The sequence below is a fragment of the Antennarius striatus genome, chromosome 22 (genome assembly GCF_040054535.1).
Source record: "Antennarius striatus isolate MH-2024 chromosome 22, ASM4005453v1, whole genome shotgun sequence".
In the NCBI taxonomy this organism is placed as follows: domain Eukaryota; kingdom Metazoa; phylum Chordata; class Actinopteri; order Lophiiformes; family Antennariidae; genus Antennarius; species Antennarius striatus.
In genome coordinates, this window is record NC_090797.1 from 12,476,218 (window position 1) to 12,493,771 (window position 17,554).

Sequence of the window (17,554 nt, forward strand, 5' to 3'; positions counted from 1 at the left end):
ATATGTAACCCAGTGGGGGGAGTGTTACGGCCGTAGCTCATCCGTTTGTGATTGTGTGTCCCTCTGCGGCCCTGCCTTTGAGCTGCTGGCCCTGCCCTGCTCTGCTCCCTGATGCTCCGCCCTCCGTCAGTGCCAGGTGTGGTGGTTCTGGGACTCCTGACTGCACCTCGTCACCAGACCAGCTCCTGATTGGTGTGCTGTCCTCCTGCCTGGCCCAAGCCCTGCCACGTCACCTGGCGGGGACACTTTAAAAGGCTCTGCAAGCCAGCTAGTCAGGGCGCCTGTCTGACTGTGGCAGCACGCCTTTGACCTCTGACGAATTAAGAATCTTGTGACCTTGCTTATATGTTGAGTTTGTATCCGACCCTTGGTTAAAAGCTTGTTTAATTGGAGTATTTTTGTTAGTGAAATTTTGATCTTTGAAATGCGCCCATTGGCTGAGAACTTTAGTTAAACCTTTGTTCTTGTTTGCGAGAATTTCGAATAAATGTTTTATGTTCCCCCTTTTTGAAATCCGTATTATGTTATCTATCCAGTCCTCTAGCTGGGTCGTAACATTCAGTAATTAACAAAATAACAAAGCAGGTTATTATTTGTCAATGTTAAATAATGCCAGTCAGAAGGTCGGACAGCTGAGCACTTTTGGAGTCCCGAATTTCTTTTTACTCGTAAAACACACAATGGGTGTACAAATTCAGGCACAACACAAAGAGGTTGTACTCAGTCACTTGATTTTAATGTGTTTCATGTGGTTCGGGCATAATATGAAGTACATGTTGTTTTGCCACTGTGTTCATTATGGAGCAAATAGCTACTGTTTGTAAAATTATAATGAGCAAAAATGTAAAATAATTGATTGCGTACACGTGACTGTTACTTTTGAAAAAGTAAGCGGAACTATATTTTCATGAAGTTCTAACTTGAGGTTTAATGTCTCCCTACTGTGACCTGTAGAGGGAAGTAACGTCATGAAATTCCACACAATGAATGGCAAAACTCAGGTTTTCAACCATTGAGATAGATCTGAGAAGATTGGCGTCTTTCTTAACACTGGAAAAATACTACTACTACTACTACTACTACTAATAATAATAAAAACAGAAACAACAGCAACAACAACAACAACAATAATAATAATAATTCTACTTCCTGATTTTATTTTGAAGGGTACTGCCGGAAGTATTGTTCATGCCGGGCAGAGCCGTCAGACGATAAACCTTTTCTGTGGAGAAGCGAACTACTTCCGCCACTCAGACTTCCTGCTAACTTTAAAAAGTTATAATTTAGGGTGTTTTGTGCTCAGGTGATGTAGCATAAATGCAGAAACAGACTAAAACTCCTGGTTTCATCGCTGACTGTTCCCACAGGTGAGTTTTTAAGTCTCTTGTTCGACAGGCGCGTCTCCCCGCTGCGCCTCCCGGCAGCTGCACCGTTACTCCAGCTCCTGGGGGTGTTGTTGGTGCTTTGGTGGATTTCCCAGTGGACATTTTATTTCTTGTTACGCACATAAACTCAACCTTCATCCACTCTGGTCAGCTTTTGTGAGCGATTCTTCTTCCTCCTTTTTAAACTTCCTCTGTTGATGTGAGGGAAGCAGAAGCAGCTCCTGACATGAGGTCCGTGTGTCGGTGAATGGTTTTATGTGAGCTGTTTCTAGTCATCCGTTCGTTCCATTTATAATACACTAAATTAATGACTATGAATAAATGTCACAATAGGACATGTGGACATACCACAAAAAAATGAATGGGATTCTGCTTTAAAACTGATGTAGATGTGATTTCCTTGAGGCTTTTCCATGAAAACCATCATGAAGTAAACCTTTGTCTGGTTCCAACAACCCCAGAAGCAGGAAACTATTGGGCCACTAAATCGTGATTACAATTTGATTACATTTCTTTGAGATTTCTTTGAAAAATAAATAAATAATGGGAATAAGCAGAAAATAACTGGCTGATGAAGTGACTGTGTTGCATGTCTGCAGCTCATTTGTTTGAGACAGGCACATCCTGAGCTGTTAGAATATTTAATCAATCTGATCAGGAATCGGGAAACTAATATATCTGAAAAATGATACTGCTGATGACACAGATCCCTGTGTGTCTGGAATTTGTATCATGTCGGTTTCAGGTGGATTATTTGCAGTGAAAGAATTCTCTTTAGGTGTGTTGGGTAATAAATTTGAAATATCAATCAATCAATCAATGAGGAACCCAAAGTGCTTCACATAAAAACAATACAAAAAACAGTTTACACAAGAAATATCTTTGAAGTTTGGAAACACCAAAGAGAAGTTAATCGATATGGAGATAAAAACTGACTGTATAGATTAAAATTCAGTAAATGAAAGTAATAAAACAAATAAAATAAGGTTAGAGGCCGGACTAAAAAGGTAAAAATAATCAAATAAATAAAATTCAATTAAACAACTGTCTAGAAAGGCAAACTATATAATTTGTTAATAATAAATAATTTAATAAATAATAATTTATAATACAAATTTATTTAATAAATGATAATTTATATTATTATTTGTTATTTATTTATATGTTTACTTAATAATAATGTAACTAATAATTTATAAAATAATTTAAGAAATATTTTAATAATAAATAATTTTAATAATTTGTTTGCTGCTGACAGAATCAGATAGAGAGGGAGCTTTTGAGGGTGACTCGCTTTTCAGAACAGCACAGCCCAGAGACTCTCATCCTTCCCAAGCTAGGTGATGGATGAGCAGATCCAGGTGAGCGACGAAGACCCCAAAGTCGCACAGGACGAGAACCGGAGGAGGAGAAGGAAGAAAGCCTTCACCTCGTCCTCCTGCACATCCATGGATCAGATCATGGTGGAGTTCCTCCTGCCTACGACGGCGCGGGGCGGAAACAGTCCAGACTCTCTGCTGATGGAAGTGGCTGGAAACTGGACGGTGGAACAGGTCAGCACTGGGGGGGTTACTGTGAATAATGACAGCAGCTGTCAGTATTTGTGGTATTAATGCAGTGATTGGTTGTCGGGTCCCAGGTGAAAGCTCAGGTGTGGCTGAAGGCGGTGACTTTAAACCCGTGTCGTGACTTCTACCAGCGGCTGTCTCCAGACCACTGCATCCTGCTCTACCAGAAGAAAGGCAGCGTCTGCGAGATCTACGATAAGCACCAGGTCTTCCAGACTCTGGACTGCATCCGTTACTGGAGAGGTAGACGCCCACCGGGGGCAGAATCCCACCGACATTTACAGTTGCTGTTGTGATGACGTCAAAAACATGTTGTGTTTTAAAAGCCCTGAAGAAAGACGTGGGGCGGATCCAGCTGGTGCCCCGCTCGCAGCCCTCCGACGAGTCCCTGCAGTACCAGCGCTACCTGAACTACATGATCGGCTACGACGTGACGGACGTCAGCAACGTGCACGACGATGAGCTGGAGTTCACCCGCAGGAAGCTGCTGACGCCACGACGCATTGAGCTGTCGGAACGCGACCCCAAACTCTACTCCATGGACCCCTGGATGACCAGCAAGCCGCTGCCTGAACACCTGCTGAACAAGGTCAGCTGTTCTCGCCTCCTCTGAACTCACTGAGTGGCTGGCAGAAGGGCTCACTGGACTTTCTTTGTGCCTCTGTTGGTTGGTTGGTTGGTTGGTTGGTTGGTTGGTTGGTTGGTTGATTGGTTGGTTTCCTCTCTCAGGTCAGTAACAGTCACATCCTGTTGGTGATCCACATCAGCACAGTGAGCCAGACCATCAAGGTCTCCATCAGTGACTCACCAGCACAGGTAAACACACACACACACACACACACACACACACACACACACACACACACACACACACACACACACACACACACACACACACACACACACACACACACACACACACACACACACACACATGCTCATGTCTTCTGATGTTTTTTTTTTAGGTTCTGTCAAGTTTCTTCGCTAAGACAGCGAATAAGAGAGTTCTGCTTGGCATCCCCGACAGCATGTGTGAGACAGACTTTGTGCTACGTGTGTGTGGAAGGTAACGCCAGAATCGCTGTGGAACACATCCGCAGTAGCCGTTTTCTGCAGGTAGCCAATGCGATCAGGTTTGAAAATAAACGTTGGGGTTATCATTTTGCATGGTGTCCCACAGGGAAGAGTACCTGTACGGGGATAAACCGCTGCAAAACTTCAACTGGATCCGCCAGTGCCTGAAGAAAAGGGAGGAAATTCACCTGGTCCTGGAGACGCCACCTGACCCCGACCTGGACCTGGTCCAGAAGGAGGACTGGGCACAAGTGGATGACTGCACTGGAGTCGCAGGTAACCAGTCAGATGATTCCAGTTAGAGTTTTGTTCACCTTGACTCCAACTTTAATGATCATGATTCTCCCGACTGTTTGCCGTCAGGAACCCATGAGCAGTTAACCATCGATGAGAAGGACCATGAACGGGTGTTAACCATCTCCATGTGGGACTGTAACAGGAAGTTCAGGGTGAAGGTGTTGGGTATTGACATCCCATCTCTCCCAAAAATCCCAGAATTCATTTGCTTCGTGGAAGCCAGCATCTTCCACGGCCAACAGCTTTTAGCACAGGTAACGCTCTGTAAATGTGACGAAAGAAAATAACTAAAAATCATTTTAATTCATACCAGCCTTGTAAAAAAAAGCTCCAACGCTCCCTAAATTATAAAAAAAAAACCAACAACATATTTTTTATAAACCAATAGACACGCACACTTTACTTGTGAATAATTAATTATATGTAAGTTACATAAATGATGATAAAGTATGAAATGAAAAGCAAAAATCGAATTTCAAATTTTCAGAACACAAATTTTCAAAATCTGTTACAAAAAATAGTGTCAGTCTCCCATTAAAGGATTTCATGGGGGAATGACACATGGGAGACTGTCTTTAATGACCATGTAGCACCAATTTCAGAAATACTTATCAGACGTTTATGTATAGAACTGTTCATCTGCATCACAGATAGCCCAGCTGCATGAAAGACCATTTTTGAGCATCGAATGTATGAAAATACTGCAGAGTATTGAGAAATTCATAAAAGAGAACTCAACAATGCCTTTTTATCTCTCTCTCAGGAGAGGACGTCCTCTAAAAACTTCACCGAAGAGGTTTTGTGGAACTGCTGGCTGGAGTTTGACATAAAGATTAAGGACCTGCCTAAAGGAGCGCGCCTCAACCTGCAGGTAGGGCTTAACTCTCGTGGGCAGATCACACTGGTTTACAGAGAAAGATTGTCCTCAAAAAACAACACGAGTGTTTTCTCTTGAATACACATTTTTGGTAGAAGAAAGTTTCTGCATGTTCTGACGGAAAATTTAAATGCTTTCTCCGACCCAGGTGGTTTGTGGGAAACAGCCCCAGATGCAGATCTCCAGAGGAGGGGGCTCAGCGTACCAGGATACCACAGTAGGAACAGGCAGCCATGATGGTGAGGTCTACTGAAGTCTATTATCTGTGTTGATCGTGGTCGGACTGAGGCTTATTTACTCTGTGTTTCAGGAAAGAACAAGAGTCGTCTCCTCTACTACGTCAACCTGCTGGTGATCGACCACCGCTCTCTGCTCCGTCAGGGCGAGTTCATTCTCCACATGTGGAAAATGCCGGAGAAGAACGAGGAGAGCAGCAGCAGCATCAACGCGGACAAGCTCACCTCGGCCACCAACCCGGACAAAGCCTCCTCCATGGCCATCGCCATCCTGCTGGACAAGTACTGCTACCCCGTGGTGCTCCCCAAGAGTCGCAACGTGGGCCGGGACGGGGCTGGCTGCGAGAACAGGGGAGGGGAGCGAGGTCAGAGAGAGATGGCCAATCATCTGAAAAAGCAGTTTGCGGCTATCGTGAACACGGACCCCCTCCACCCGCTGAGCCCTGAAGACAAAGAGCTGCTGTGGCATTTCAGATATGAGTGTATGCGCGACCCCAGGTAGTTCTTCAATTACAAAACAAATTCCCCGACAAGATGTTGCGTCCTTGTTTCTTCGTTTCCTCTGTAACATTTTGTGACAGATGTCTTCATGCCCTCCCATCTTTCAGGGCCTACCCGAAGCTCCTGGGCTCCGTCAGGTGGGGAAAACAGGAAGATGTTTTAGAAACTCACCGCCTGTTGGAACACAGCGGCGCGTGGGACAAGAGGTAAGAGATCCTCCTGATAAGCGCCGTGTGCTTGGGGTGTGGGTACATTCAGTATCACAGCTCCTGTCTCCGTGTCGTTCCCGTCCAGCTCTGTGGATGTGGGTCTGGCCATGCAGCTGCTGGACTGTCACTACTCAGACGCTCAGGTTCGCTCGATGGCCGTCAGGAAGCTGGAGACCCTGGAGGACGACGACGTGCTCAGATACCTCCTGCAGCTTGTACAGGTGTACTGTTTATATTCCACGCCTTTTTAAATCTATGCACAGCTGAGGAACATATGATCCGCCATTTAATAAAGTGGCTGTGTTCATACTTAACAAAATTTACCTGAAAGTCACCCTGTCAGCTCACATTATTATTTAATAACACAGGATTTTCCACACAATAAGGTGCACCTAAAAGCCTCTTATATATGAAAAAAAAAGGCCATTCATTGAAAGTGCGCCTTATAATCAGATGTGCCTATCATGACATCCACTCCTCAGTCATCTTTCAGTGTTTCAGATTTCATGTTGGGAGTCCAGAATGGAGCGTCTCTGGGTGCTGAACAAAAGACACACATTTATAGCTTCTCTGATTTTAGTCGCTGCCATCAAACCAGCATCTGTCACTCTTGTCTGGTCTTCAAAACCAAGACTCATTCAGCGGCAGTCAGTGACGGGTCCCACCCACCCGGGTCCCTCCCACCAGGGCGTTCTTTACGGAATAGATAAAAATATATGGAAGGAAGCAGCTCTCTGTGTTCTGTCTCCATAAAAGCACAGGGAAAGCACACTGATGCTAACGCACGGCTTCCAGTAACTGTCCTATCTGACACCCTCATGCAAATGGGCCGATACGCGTGCCTCCTCATCTGCTGATGGTGTTTCCATAGTGACTCTTTGGTCAACTTTGCATGTGTGATGTGAATAGAGCTGAGACAAACAAAAGCTCCTTTGGTCTAGTCTGACAGAGGAACAGCTCGTACCATCACAAGTACTGGTGCAGAGCCCGTCAGCTTTGGTGGATGGGGAGGGGCTCATCGCAAATATTACTGGGAAATATAGAATCGTATCTTCTTCTTTTCCTTTCGACAACAACTTGAACCCTGCTCCTAAACTTCTAGCCTTGCTACCTTTCCACCTGGTCTTCTGGACACACAGTATGTCTACCTTCCTCCTCTGCATCATGTCAACCAACTCTCTACCTTTTCCTGTCATAGTTCCAACATTCAACGTCCCTACTCTCAGTCCTATACTCTTGGTGTTCCTCTTCTCTCTCTTCCTAGGAAACACACTTTCCTCCTCTCCTTCTTTGACCAACTATAGTCCAATTTCCACCCGCACCCTCGACTCAGAGCAGACAGACGTCTTCGTGGGTTTTTTTTTTCGTACTGCAAAACCAAGCAGACAAACCGTATTGAAGGACACTGTGCTAATGCTCAGAGCAGTCACTGTATTAGTAATCAATCTGTCATATTCAAAACTCAGCCACTCACTGAATTGTATTTTAATTCAGAGATAATATTGAAGTCGTTTAATTTGCTTCACGCTGGATAATCATTTTGTTTCTCAGATGAAATGAGAAATAAAAGCTGCCACACAGACAGACAGACAGACAGACAGACAGACAGACAGACGGTGTGGGTGTTACGGCGTGCTGTTCCTTAAACCTCTACATTTATTCGTCTCCTGCAGGCGGTGAAGTTCGAGCCGTATCACGACAGCTCGCTGGTCAGGTTCCTGTTGAAGAGAGCTCTGAGGGTAAGCTCGGCGAGCCAATGAGATGCGTAGGAATTGGTTTGGGTCAGGATTCCGATCTGTTGGAAGCGTGCTCTAGTGCGTTGTAGGTTTTTCTGAATCGGTTTCCTTTTTCTACCCACAGAGTAAGCGTATCGGTCATTTTCTCTTCTGGTTCCTGCGCAGTGAGATTGCCCAGTCCATGCATTACCAGCAGAGGTATGCTGTTCTGCTGGAGGCCTACCTGAGAGGCTGTGGTGAAGACATGCTGCAGGACTTCCGGAAACAGGTAAACAATAAATCGGTTTAATGATTCAGTTCCATCTTCTGACAAGAGATCACTCCTGAAAAAGATGACGATCCAAGAAACAGATGATTTTATTTAACCCGAGGAAAGATTTCCCTCAAGAAGCCGAGAGGAAAGGGAGTCACGTGACTGTCAGTCACCCTTTAAGGTCTGTGTTAATGGACTCTTTTAGTGTCTGACACCACGAATGATCTGCAGGTGGAGATGACTGAAGCTCTGCAGAAAGTCACCCGAGAGATGAAAGCCATGTCTGCTGACAAGTATGACGTCACTACACAAGGTGAGATGGACAGAAGTGACTTTGAGCCCCTCCTGCAGCTCCTTAGACCGAGAATGTCCAGCGCTATCCTGTTCATGGTTGTCTTTTGGCTCGTTTTCACATACATTATATGTTATTGACCACTTTTTTGAGACAACTTAGAACATCATCATTGCAAGTTTACGTGATTATTATTTTTGTGTTTTTACTTTCTTAATTTAACAGGTTTCACATCATCACGACAACATTACTTCCTTTATGCTAATTCTCACACGTTTCTGTCTGAAATGTAGAAAGGAAACACACTAAGAATGAACAGTGGCAGTTAGTGTAAACATATAATAATTGTAGTGATAAAACGTATCTGTGTGTGTGCGTGTGTGTGTGTGTGTGTGTGTGTGTGTGTGTGTGTGTGTGTTTGCCACTCAGTGGTGTTACAGTTGCGTCAGAAGCTGGAGACTCTGCAGTTGTCAGGTCTGCCTAAGAGTTTCAGAGTCCCCTATGATCCTGGCCTCCGAGCTGGAGGCCTGCTGGTGAGGGTCAAAAAGCATCCCAAACACCCACATTCAGTGTCAGCGGAGAAAACACACACACACGTTTACATCCGGGTGTGTAATGGTGTGCTTTCAGATTGAGCAGTGTAAGGTGATGGCGTCTAAGAAGAAGCCGCTTTGGCTGCAGTTTAAACGGGCTGACCCCACCACTTTGTCCAAAGACCCCATCGGCATTATTTTCAAAGACGGAGACGACCTCAGACAGGATATGCTCATCCTGCAGGTGTGTGGAAACACAGAAACACCAGAGGTTTTTCTGAGTTTCCCCCCCACGTGAAGAGCGTCTTTCTTCACGCGGGTGAAGAACGACGCTCACACTTATCTGCCTGTTATGTTCCTTCAGATTCTGCTGATCATGGAGTCGATCTGGGAGACGGAATCGCTGGATCTCTGTCTCTTACCATACGGCTGCATTTCCACTGGAAACAAAATAGGAAAGCTGACATGGAAAATAAATGAGAGGGATATTCAAATCTCTTGGCAATATTTACCCTTTTGTCTTCACTGCTGTATTTGTAGGTATGATTGAAATCGTGAAGGACGCCAACACCATCGCTAACATCCAGCAGAGTGTCGTCGGAAGCACCGGTGCATTTAAAGACGAAATCCTTTATCAGTGGCTCCGAGACAAGTGTGTCAGCGAGGACAAGGTGCCAACATGTCATCAATATAATAACAGTCAGTTATTTCCTTGGCTACGCAGAGAGACACTACATTATATGTAGAAAAACTGATATAATGATGATAATCGTTTTTCTAAGGAGCAGAGGAAACAAGACGGAGCGGCCACTCGTGGCAATTAAATATAAATTCATCATCAAGACAGATGCAGACATACTTTGCTTCTATACTTTAATTGATTGACATTAGAAATATTCTAATGACAATAATTCATGTTTTTGATTGCAAGTGAACCATAAATTTAGTGTTATCTGAATACTTGTTTAAGACGAGCAATAGCTTTCTGGAGAGCATTTAAAGAAAGCACCAGCGTCTCTATGGCCTTTTGTCCTGAATCAGCAATTCAATATGAAAGAGTGTCTTCAGAATAAAGATGGGTTTAAAGTTCCACGCTCTGTTTGGGGGGGAGTAACACCACCGCACAGCCCAGAACGAATCCCAGGAACTGTTGGTCTGACAGCAATTAAAGGAGACAGTATGACTGTAGATGATTGTTGGTGCGGTGGAAGGTTTGGCCTCAGCTGCTGTTTAACAGTTGTTACAGGAAGCTGCAGCAAAACAGACAGGAAGGAAGTAACTGAGGGGCTTTCCCATTGTCGCTCTCTCTCTTCCTCTCTCGCTCTTACACACACACACACGCATACACACACACAGCCACAAAAATGTCTTGGTAACACCTGCATCTTCTGTCTCCAGTCAGACTTTTTTTGTAGTTTTCTTTTTTTTTTTTTTACAGATTTTTGTGAAAATTTTCTACAATTCATCTGTTGAGGAGGAATGATGAGGAGTGTTGGTCAAGGATATGTTTAATTAATCTTTTCAAAACACAAACCACCAACAGTGATGGGATGAACAATAAGCAGGGTTGTTTAATGTGTTGTGCATTTATGTGTTTAATAATGGTGTCCTTGTAGTTTCAGCAGGCTGTGGAGCGCTTTCTCTATTCCTGTGGTGGCTATTGTGTGGCTACCTATGTCTTGGGTATTGGGGATCGCCACAATGACAACATCATGATCACTGAGTCTGGTAATGACCTTGTTATTATTATTATTATTATTATTATTATTATTATTATTATTATTATTATTATTATTATTATTATTATTATTATTATTATTATTATTATTATTATTATTATTATTATTATTATTATTATTATTATTATTATTATTATTATTGTCTTAAAATCTTGTATATCTTGTTATTGTCAAATATACATGTAATGCCAGGCTCCGGATGTATGGTATCCTGTGTTTTTAAAAAAAATACACCCTTTTTAAAAAAAAAAAAGTTTTTATTAAATTTCAATTAAAAGTTTAGGTAAAAGTTACATTTTGATAAATGTAAAAATAGTTTTATCTACACAACTCCTCATTTTGAAAAGGTTGTGACATGTTGAAAACTTTGACAAATAAAATAAAAATAAATCATGTTGACTTCAGTTGAAAAAAAGACACTGTACATATAAATAATTACGTTTCATCAATTTATCTAGACTTTTAAAGTGAAATTACATAAAGTAAGAAAAGGACACAACCCGACTTAAAATATAAACAGTCAATATCTTTTCATCTCAAATGGTGACTGAATGCCGTTAAAAGTAAAAGTAATAACAATGGTAAATACTGAAATGTGTTGTAGACATCAAAGTCAGTATAAAGTACATCTATTAAAATCAACAAAAGTGATAGATTTTATAAATTTATTTGAAGGTATAAAGTATTAAGATATTCAACTTGAAAAGGCTTTACAAAAAATTGTTTTTAAATATATAGTGGGGTTGTAGACTTTAATGCATAAAACAATTTAAGTGTTGTTCAGTACAGTATACATAGTCTTTAATACGTATGTAGATGTTAACAACACAAACTCTAAAGCTAATCTCTGTGTTTCTGCAGGAAACCTTTTTCACATTGACTTCGGCCACATCCTGGGGAACTACAAGAGTTTCATGGGAATCAGTAAGGAGTGGGTTCCCTTCGTGCTCACGCCCGACTTCCTCTACGTCATGGGAACCTCCGGAAAGAAAAGCAGTCCCAACTTCCAGAAATTCCAGGTGCAAAAAAATATCCACAGATGCCTCCACACACGTGTGATCCATTTTCAAACATGAAGTGGGTCAGATAAATATATCTCAGACGTGAGACACATTTGCATGAACAGCTCTCTGGTCGGTGGAGCCTTCTGCACCTCTCTGTATGTGTGGCATGTGTGTGTTATATATTGTTCATGTGTCCCAGGATGTGTGTGTGAAGGCTTACCTCGCACTTCGACACCACACCAACCTCCTCATCATCCTCTTCTCCATGATGCTGATGACTGGTATGACTTCCTTTCTTACCATTTCAGTACTTATGTGAATGGACTCTAAATTAAATCATTTGAATGAATTGATTCAGTTCAGATTTTTTTACAGTATTTTTCTGCACTATTAGGCACACCTAAAAGCCTTTAATGTTCTCAAAACCGGCAGTGCGCCTTATAATACAGGATGCCTTATATATAAAAAAGGTTTTGAAATAGGTATTCATTGAAGGTGCGCCTTATAATCAGATGCACTTTCTAATCCAGTGCACCTTATATACGATTTTTTCCAAGAAAAAAAAAAAGACTATTTGTTGAAGTTGCACCTTACAGTGCGTTTTTTTAGTTTTTTAGACTTTGTCCTTTGGTCATTCACACAATCCATGGTTTTGTCTTCCTGAACCAGATGAGTTTATGGGGACCAATAGACTAATTTATTTTCTTCTTAAAAGTTACGCTCTCTGTTTTTGGCTTTCAGGAATGCCCCAGCTGACGAGTAAGGAGGATATCGAGTACATCCGAGAAACTCTGACCGTTGGCCGCGACGATGACGAGGCACAGCGCCACCTGTTGGATCAGATAGAGATTTGCAGGGAAAAGGGCTGGATGGTTCAGATTAACTGGTTTGTTCATCTGGTACTGGGAATCAAGCAGGGTGTGGAGAAACGGTCAACTTAAGACTCTACTGTGTACGAGTCTTAAAAGAGCATTCTGTGAGAGTAATGAAAGTAGTTACATTTAGATGTCAACAACTTCAACAACTGCTTTTTCATAGGATAAAATGTATCTTATCTGTGAAGCCATCATTGTAAACCGTAATAACTTGGAATGGCCATGTGCTAAAATTATTTCAACGATCAAAGGCCTGGACTCTAAAAGCAAAATGCAGGAATGAGCGAAAAAGTATAAATGTGATTTTAAAATTGCCATATATCCAGACTTTTCACCAAAATATGTGCTCAACTTAATGTAACTGATAGTATTATTTTGTGAGCGTTAATTATCAAAGGATCTAAGCTTACACCAAGTTAAACATCAAACTCTCAGTTCAAATTATGTCTGTTAAAATGTCTCAATTTCATAGAGACCAAGATTTGTATGGGAGACAGTTAGGGCCAATATTTAGTGACTTTTAAAGGTAAACTTTAAGAAAAATAGTCAGAATTCTGTTCTGACTATAAAGGCTTTATGGTCAGGAAACCTTAATCCTCTTAAGCCATTTCACTATCTGTTCGCTATCTGTTTTGATGAATAAGAAACCAAACTTGAAGTAATTACTGGTTATTTGAGTATTGAAATGAATCTCTTCTTTATAAAACTACTTCCTGTTTTTGGCCACCTCATTTAGAGTCATTTCCTGCTGAGGAAACACATTTTTCTTACACATCCTTCGCTTTGTTTGTATTCAAAACAGTACCTGTCGCTTTGGTTAGTCGGATTCTCCTGAGAAAATATTATAAGTGTTCAAGCTGAAAGTTTAATTTCTATTTTAACAATGTATCGCATGTTGTGTTCAGATGTCTTCGATTCTTTGGTGCTCCTGAGTTTCACTCAAATTTAATTCCAAGATTATGTAAAAAGACCAATTGTATTTAAAAATTTAAAATAAAATACTATAAGTACAAATAAATTATATATAAATTATATATATAATATGTATATAAATTATATGAAAATGAAATATTCTATACACAATTTTATATAGTTTATAAATAGCACCTGACATTTTTGCTGTAGTGCTATTGTGATGCTAATGTGACAGTTAGCACATGCAGGTCAGTGCTGCAATCACTTCTCAAAGGATGCTGGAGGATTTTTTTTTTCTTCCTCTTGATTATTTATTAAATTACACCAACAAACTTGCCAGAAGTTAAAAAAAAAGAAAGATCTGCACCTATTAGCTGTATTTTGACATCTTTTGTGTGTTTGTGTTTTCTCTTAAACTCCCTGTCACCCAAACAGGCCAACCTAAAATGAGTGTGTGATTCACACATTGCTAAAGTTTCTACTGTAATGAAAAAAGCACGAGACTCATTGTGTTTTCACCACAGCTGGAGCTAAAGTTACATTAAGCATTTTAAAAATCAGTATTATTTTCAATAAATTAAAAGAAACTTGATATAAAGATCTAAACCTTCGTCTTTTAATACTATTTTGTTCATAAAGTCTTTTGTTATTGCAAATGCTTCCAGTCATTGCCTCTGGGATATTTTTACTTTGTAATCACATCAAATTAAAGTTATGTGCTGTAAATGATGTTTGTGTGTTCGTCAGTATTATATTATTTTGACTTTCCCTCTCTAATATGTTTCCCCTCTATCATAATTCCTCTAACATGAAGGATATTTTTCTGCCAAACGAGGTGCAAACCATTTAAATACCATCTGTGAAAATGAACTACGACCACAAGATGGGGCAACACCGTCTCAACACTGACCCGAATCTGCTGCTCTCCTCTCCTGCTCCTATCCTTACCCTACTTTGTTCAGAATTATCCTTCTCCTCTCACAATATCCCCTCCACTTCCCACCCCCAGTTTCCCATTCATTTGCTGATCCTGTCCCTCTGCAGCACTCTTTTAACAAAGAGTGAGTAGGTGTGAGTGCACCACATGAAGAGTAATTCTCTTTAATGTCTGTTTTGCAGCTGTGAGCTGCTGTAATGTGTTGATGCACAGGATACTGAGGGGCTAAATGGATTAGAAAGATAAGCCTTATTGTTCACACAGCTTAAAACAACCTCTCTATATACTGTTATGCCATATAACATGTTTATGAACTGTATGAAGGCCTATCCAGGAAGTGATGGTGGTAAAAATACTACACAACACATGCATAGTACATACTGCTGTACTTTTGTAATTTATTTTCATATTCTTCTTGAACATGAACTTGGGTCTTCAAGAAATCACATTTTTTAAAATAATAATAAAAAGGTCACCAATATTTTCATACTAAATCATTGGATTAAATTCTGTAGAGATTTTGACTTCACCATAATGTGGAAGATCATTATTTAAGTTTTGAGCCAAATCACTCAGTCCATTCATCCATCCATCCATCCATTCATCCATCCATCCATCCATCCATCCATCTTCTGAACCGCTTTAACCTGAAGCACATGTTTTTGGAGTTGGGAGGCATGTCTTTATTTATTTTCTTTGTCATGCAGTTCAACAATGAACAGTGTATTTTTGTGTGATCATAAAGAAAAAATGTAACATGAATTGTACTTTTGACTGAAGAGAACTTCCAGTTCTGTTCCTGTCTACTTAATTTTTTTTAAGCGTTGAACTACTTACAGCATAAAAAGCATTTATGTTTATAAAGTCTGTTTTTGTGCAAAATAATACATAAATATGATTATTGTATTATGTGTAATGTAAACACACACACACACGTACTGGAGTGACTTCCATACTAGCTGCAGCACATGAAGAAGGACATGTTACCTCTAACACTCTTACACCGCTTTGATACCAAGAAAAGCCAACTATGTCTCCTAAACAGTCTGCGATGCACGCATTTTCACTAACACTTCTGAGAGAAATCTACATTTATAGCTTTGAAGTTTGAAAATCACTATGAGATTACTGACAGGCTAATTTTGCTGCTGGGTGTATTTTTTAAATTTTGATTGATTTCTTTGTCTCGCACCGAGGCTGTTCTGGAATAATGTCCTTGGCTCTGACAGGTGTGTTCGGTTGGGGTGGGAGAACTGGAAGAAACTGGAGCAATAAGATTCAATACTCTCTCTCTCTCTCTCTCTCTCTCTCTCTCTCTCTCTCTCTCTCTCTCTCTCTCTCTCTCTCTCTCTCTCTCTCTTCTCTCTCTCTCCCTCTCTCTCTCTCTCTCTCTCTCTCTTTCTCTCTCTCTCTCTCTCTCTCTCTCTCTCTCTCTCCCCCTCCCTTCCCACCCCACCCCCTCTATTATCTTCTATCCATGCAGACATGAACCAGATCAGACGACGGGGGAAATTACTCTGGCTGTTCAAATGTGCGCTAAAGTGTTTTAGGAAGGAACAGCGTGAGTTTTAGGGTTAGGACCACAGTTCTTCTGTGGGTTATTTTAGAGTCGCGACTTAATTTTTAAAAATAATTAATGCAATTTTACAAAATGTATTAATTTAACATCATTAGAGTTAATTAACACATATCAAGAGAAGACAGGTAGTACATTTAAAGATAAATGTATCCTAGATTGAAACCTGGGTAACATTTCTGTTTCTGCACAGTGTTGATATGACTACTGATGTACTACATGTGCATTTATATGATAATGTCTCGGTGCAATGCACAGTCCATTTATTGCAGTTGCCCGTGGCTTAAAGAATATATATGGACATTTTCTGTCTTCCCTTTAAATTTACACGATGCTTCTGCTTCACCTGGTTGTTGTTTTGCAGCATAAATGCTTTTTCTCTGTCCATGATGGTAATAAAGTATTTACTAGAGCTACAGCGCAATTTCCTTCCATTTTCCCCTGTTTTTAGATATAAAATAGTTTCAGTACTTTATATATTTCAGAATTAATTCTGTTTAAATGAATAAGAATGATTAAAAATCTTTGCAGCTCTAGTGAGCACCATTGCTCAATGTCATTGGTTTGAATAGACTTTATTGTATAGCATTTACATGAGTTAATTATAGTGAAATTTAATGTGAAATACAGTTGAATGAACGGTGTCTGACCACATTTGCTCTGGTTATGTTCCAGATTACTTCTTGGTTCTCAACATTTGCCAGCCAACCAGCAGAGATACTAGATTTCTTTTTTCAAGGCAGTCTTTCTCTTTATTCTAAGCAACAACATGAGAATAGTATTCTGAGAAAGAAGTTAAGTGTTAAACTTACAACATATCTTGGATGAACATAATGTTCGCAGTATTGCCAGTGTTTTTATTAAATTAATCTAGATATGTCAGTTCTCTTTTTTTCAAATATTAATGATTAATTTCAATTTCATCCTAAACTTAGTAATAAACACCTAATTAAGAAATGGATAGATACAACATTGCATGAGTGAAATGTGCGTTTATCAATAGTTTCATTTTCTTTAAATGAACTATTTTATCAGACATACCATAAAACATGGTTGTCACGGTTCGACGTGAAGTCCAACAGTAGTGGTCAGTTTTAACCAGTGCTGGCTGACACAACATGAACAACTTGACCTTTTAGCAGTTTTCTCTGTTACAACATCTAGCTGTTAATATTACAGCCTTTAATATTTAACACTCTGAGCATATCTGTGCCTGCTGTAACTGGACACTGTGTGTTGAGGTGTGTTGAGGTGCGCGTGCATGTGTGGGGGTGGTATCTGGTCCGTGTGCCACATCAGATATCCTCACTGACAGAATACGACGGACGCATGGCAAGTGGGCAAGTGCTTGTGTATGTGTGTGTGTGTGTGTCTGTGTGTGCAACCTGACGCTGCCTCTCACACTCTATCTGTATTTAGCATCAGTTACCATCAGGTAACAATCAGCTGCTGAGTTGGGAGACCAAACAACTGGACTGGGAGGAAGTAGAATATGAAACGTGGAGAAAACTTGATCATTTATCCAGTTTATTAACAGGTTGGTAAAC

The 17,554-nt window shown here is 40.7% G+C and overlaps 1 protein-coding gene across 3 annotated transcripts; it reads left to right on the forward strand.

Moving 5' to 3' along the window:
* Nucleotides 1-1,207: 1,207 nt before the first annotated feature.
* On the forward strand, nt 1,208-12,751 carry pik3cg (phosphatidylinositol-4,5-bisphosphate 3-kinase, catalytic subunit gamma). Of its 3 annotated transcripts, none has more exons than XM_068306587.1 (24): nt 1,208-1,367; nt 2,722-2,938; nt 3,025-3,196; nt 3,280-3,542; nt 3,683-3,769; nt 3,919-4,019; nt 4,134-4,303; nt 4,391-4,578; nt 5,088-5,195; nt 5,350-5,440; nt 5,512-5,935; nt 6,046-6,144; nt 6,233-6,368; nt 7,821-7,886; nt 8,008-8,151; nt 8,368-8,449; nt 8,858-8,961; nt 9,059-9,205; nt 9,326-9,413; nt 9,499-9,632; nt 10,578-10,689; nt 11,562-11,719; nt 11,904-11,985; nt 12,446-12,751. In XM_068306587.1, the coding sequence occupies exons 2-24, from the start codon at nt 2,729-2,731 to the stop codon at nt 12,643-12,645; spliced, it is 3,366 nt and encodes a 1,121-aa protein (XP_068162688.1). In that variant the 5' UTR covers nt 1,208-1,367; nt 2,722-2,728; the 3' UTR covers nt 12,646-12,751. The 3 variants fall into 3 exon arrangements, with proteins under 3 accessions (XP_068162688.1, XP_068162689.1, XP_068162690.1); XM_068306588.1 differs by having other exon boundaries at nt 2,726-2,938; XM_068306589.1 differs by lacking the exons at nt 11,904-11,985; nt 12,446-12,751 and having other exon boundaries at nt 9,499-9,660; nt 11,562-11,701.
* The last annotated feature ends 4,803 nt before the right edge of the window (nt 12,752-17,554 follow it).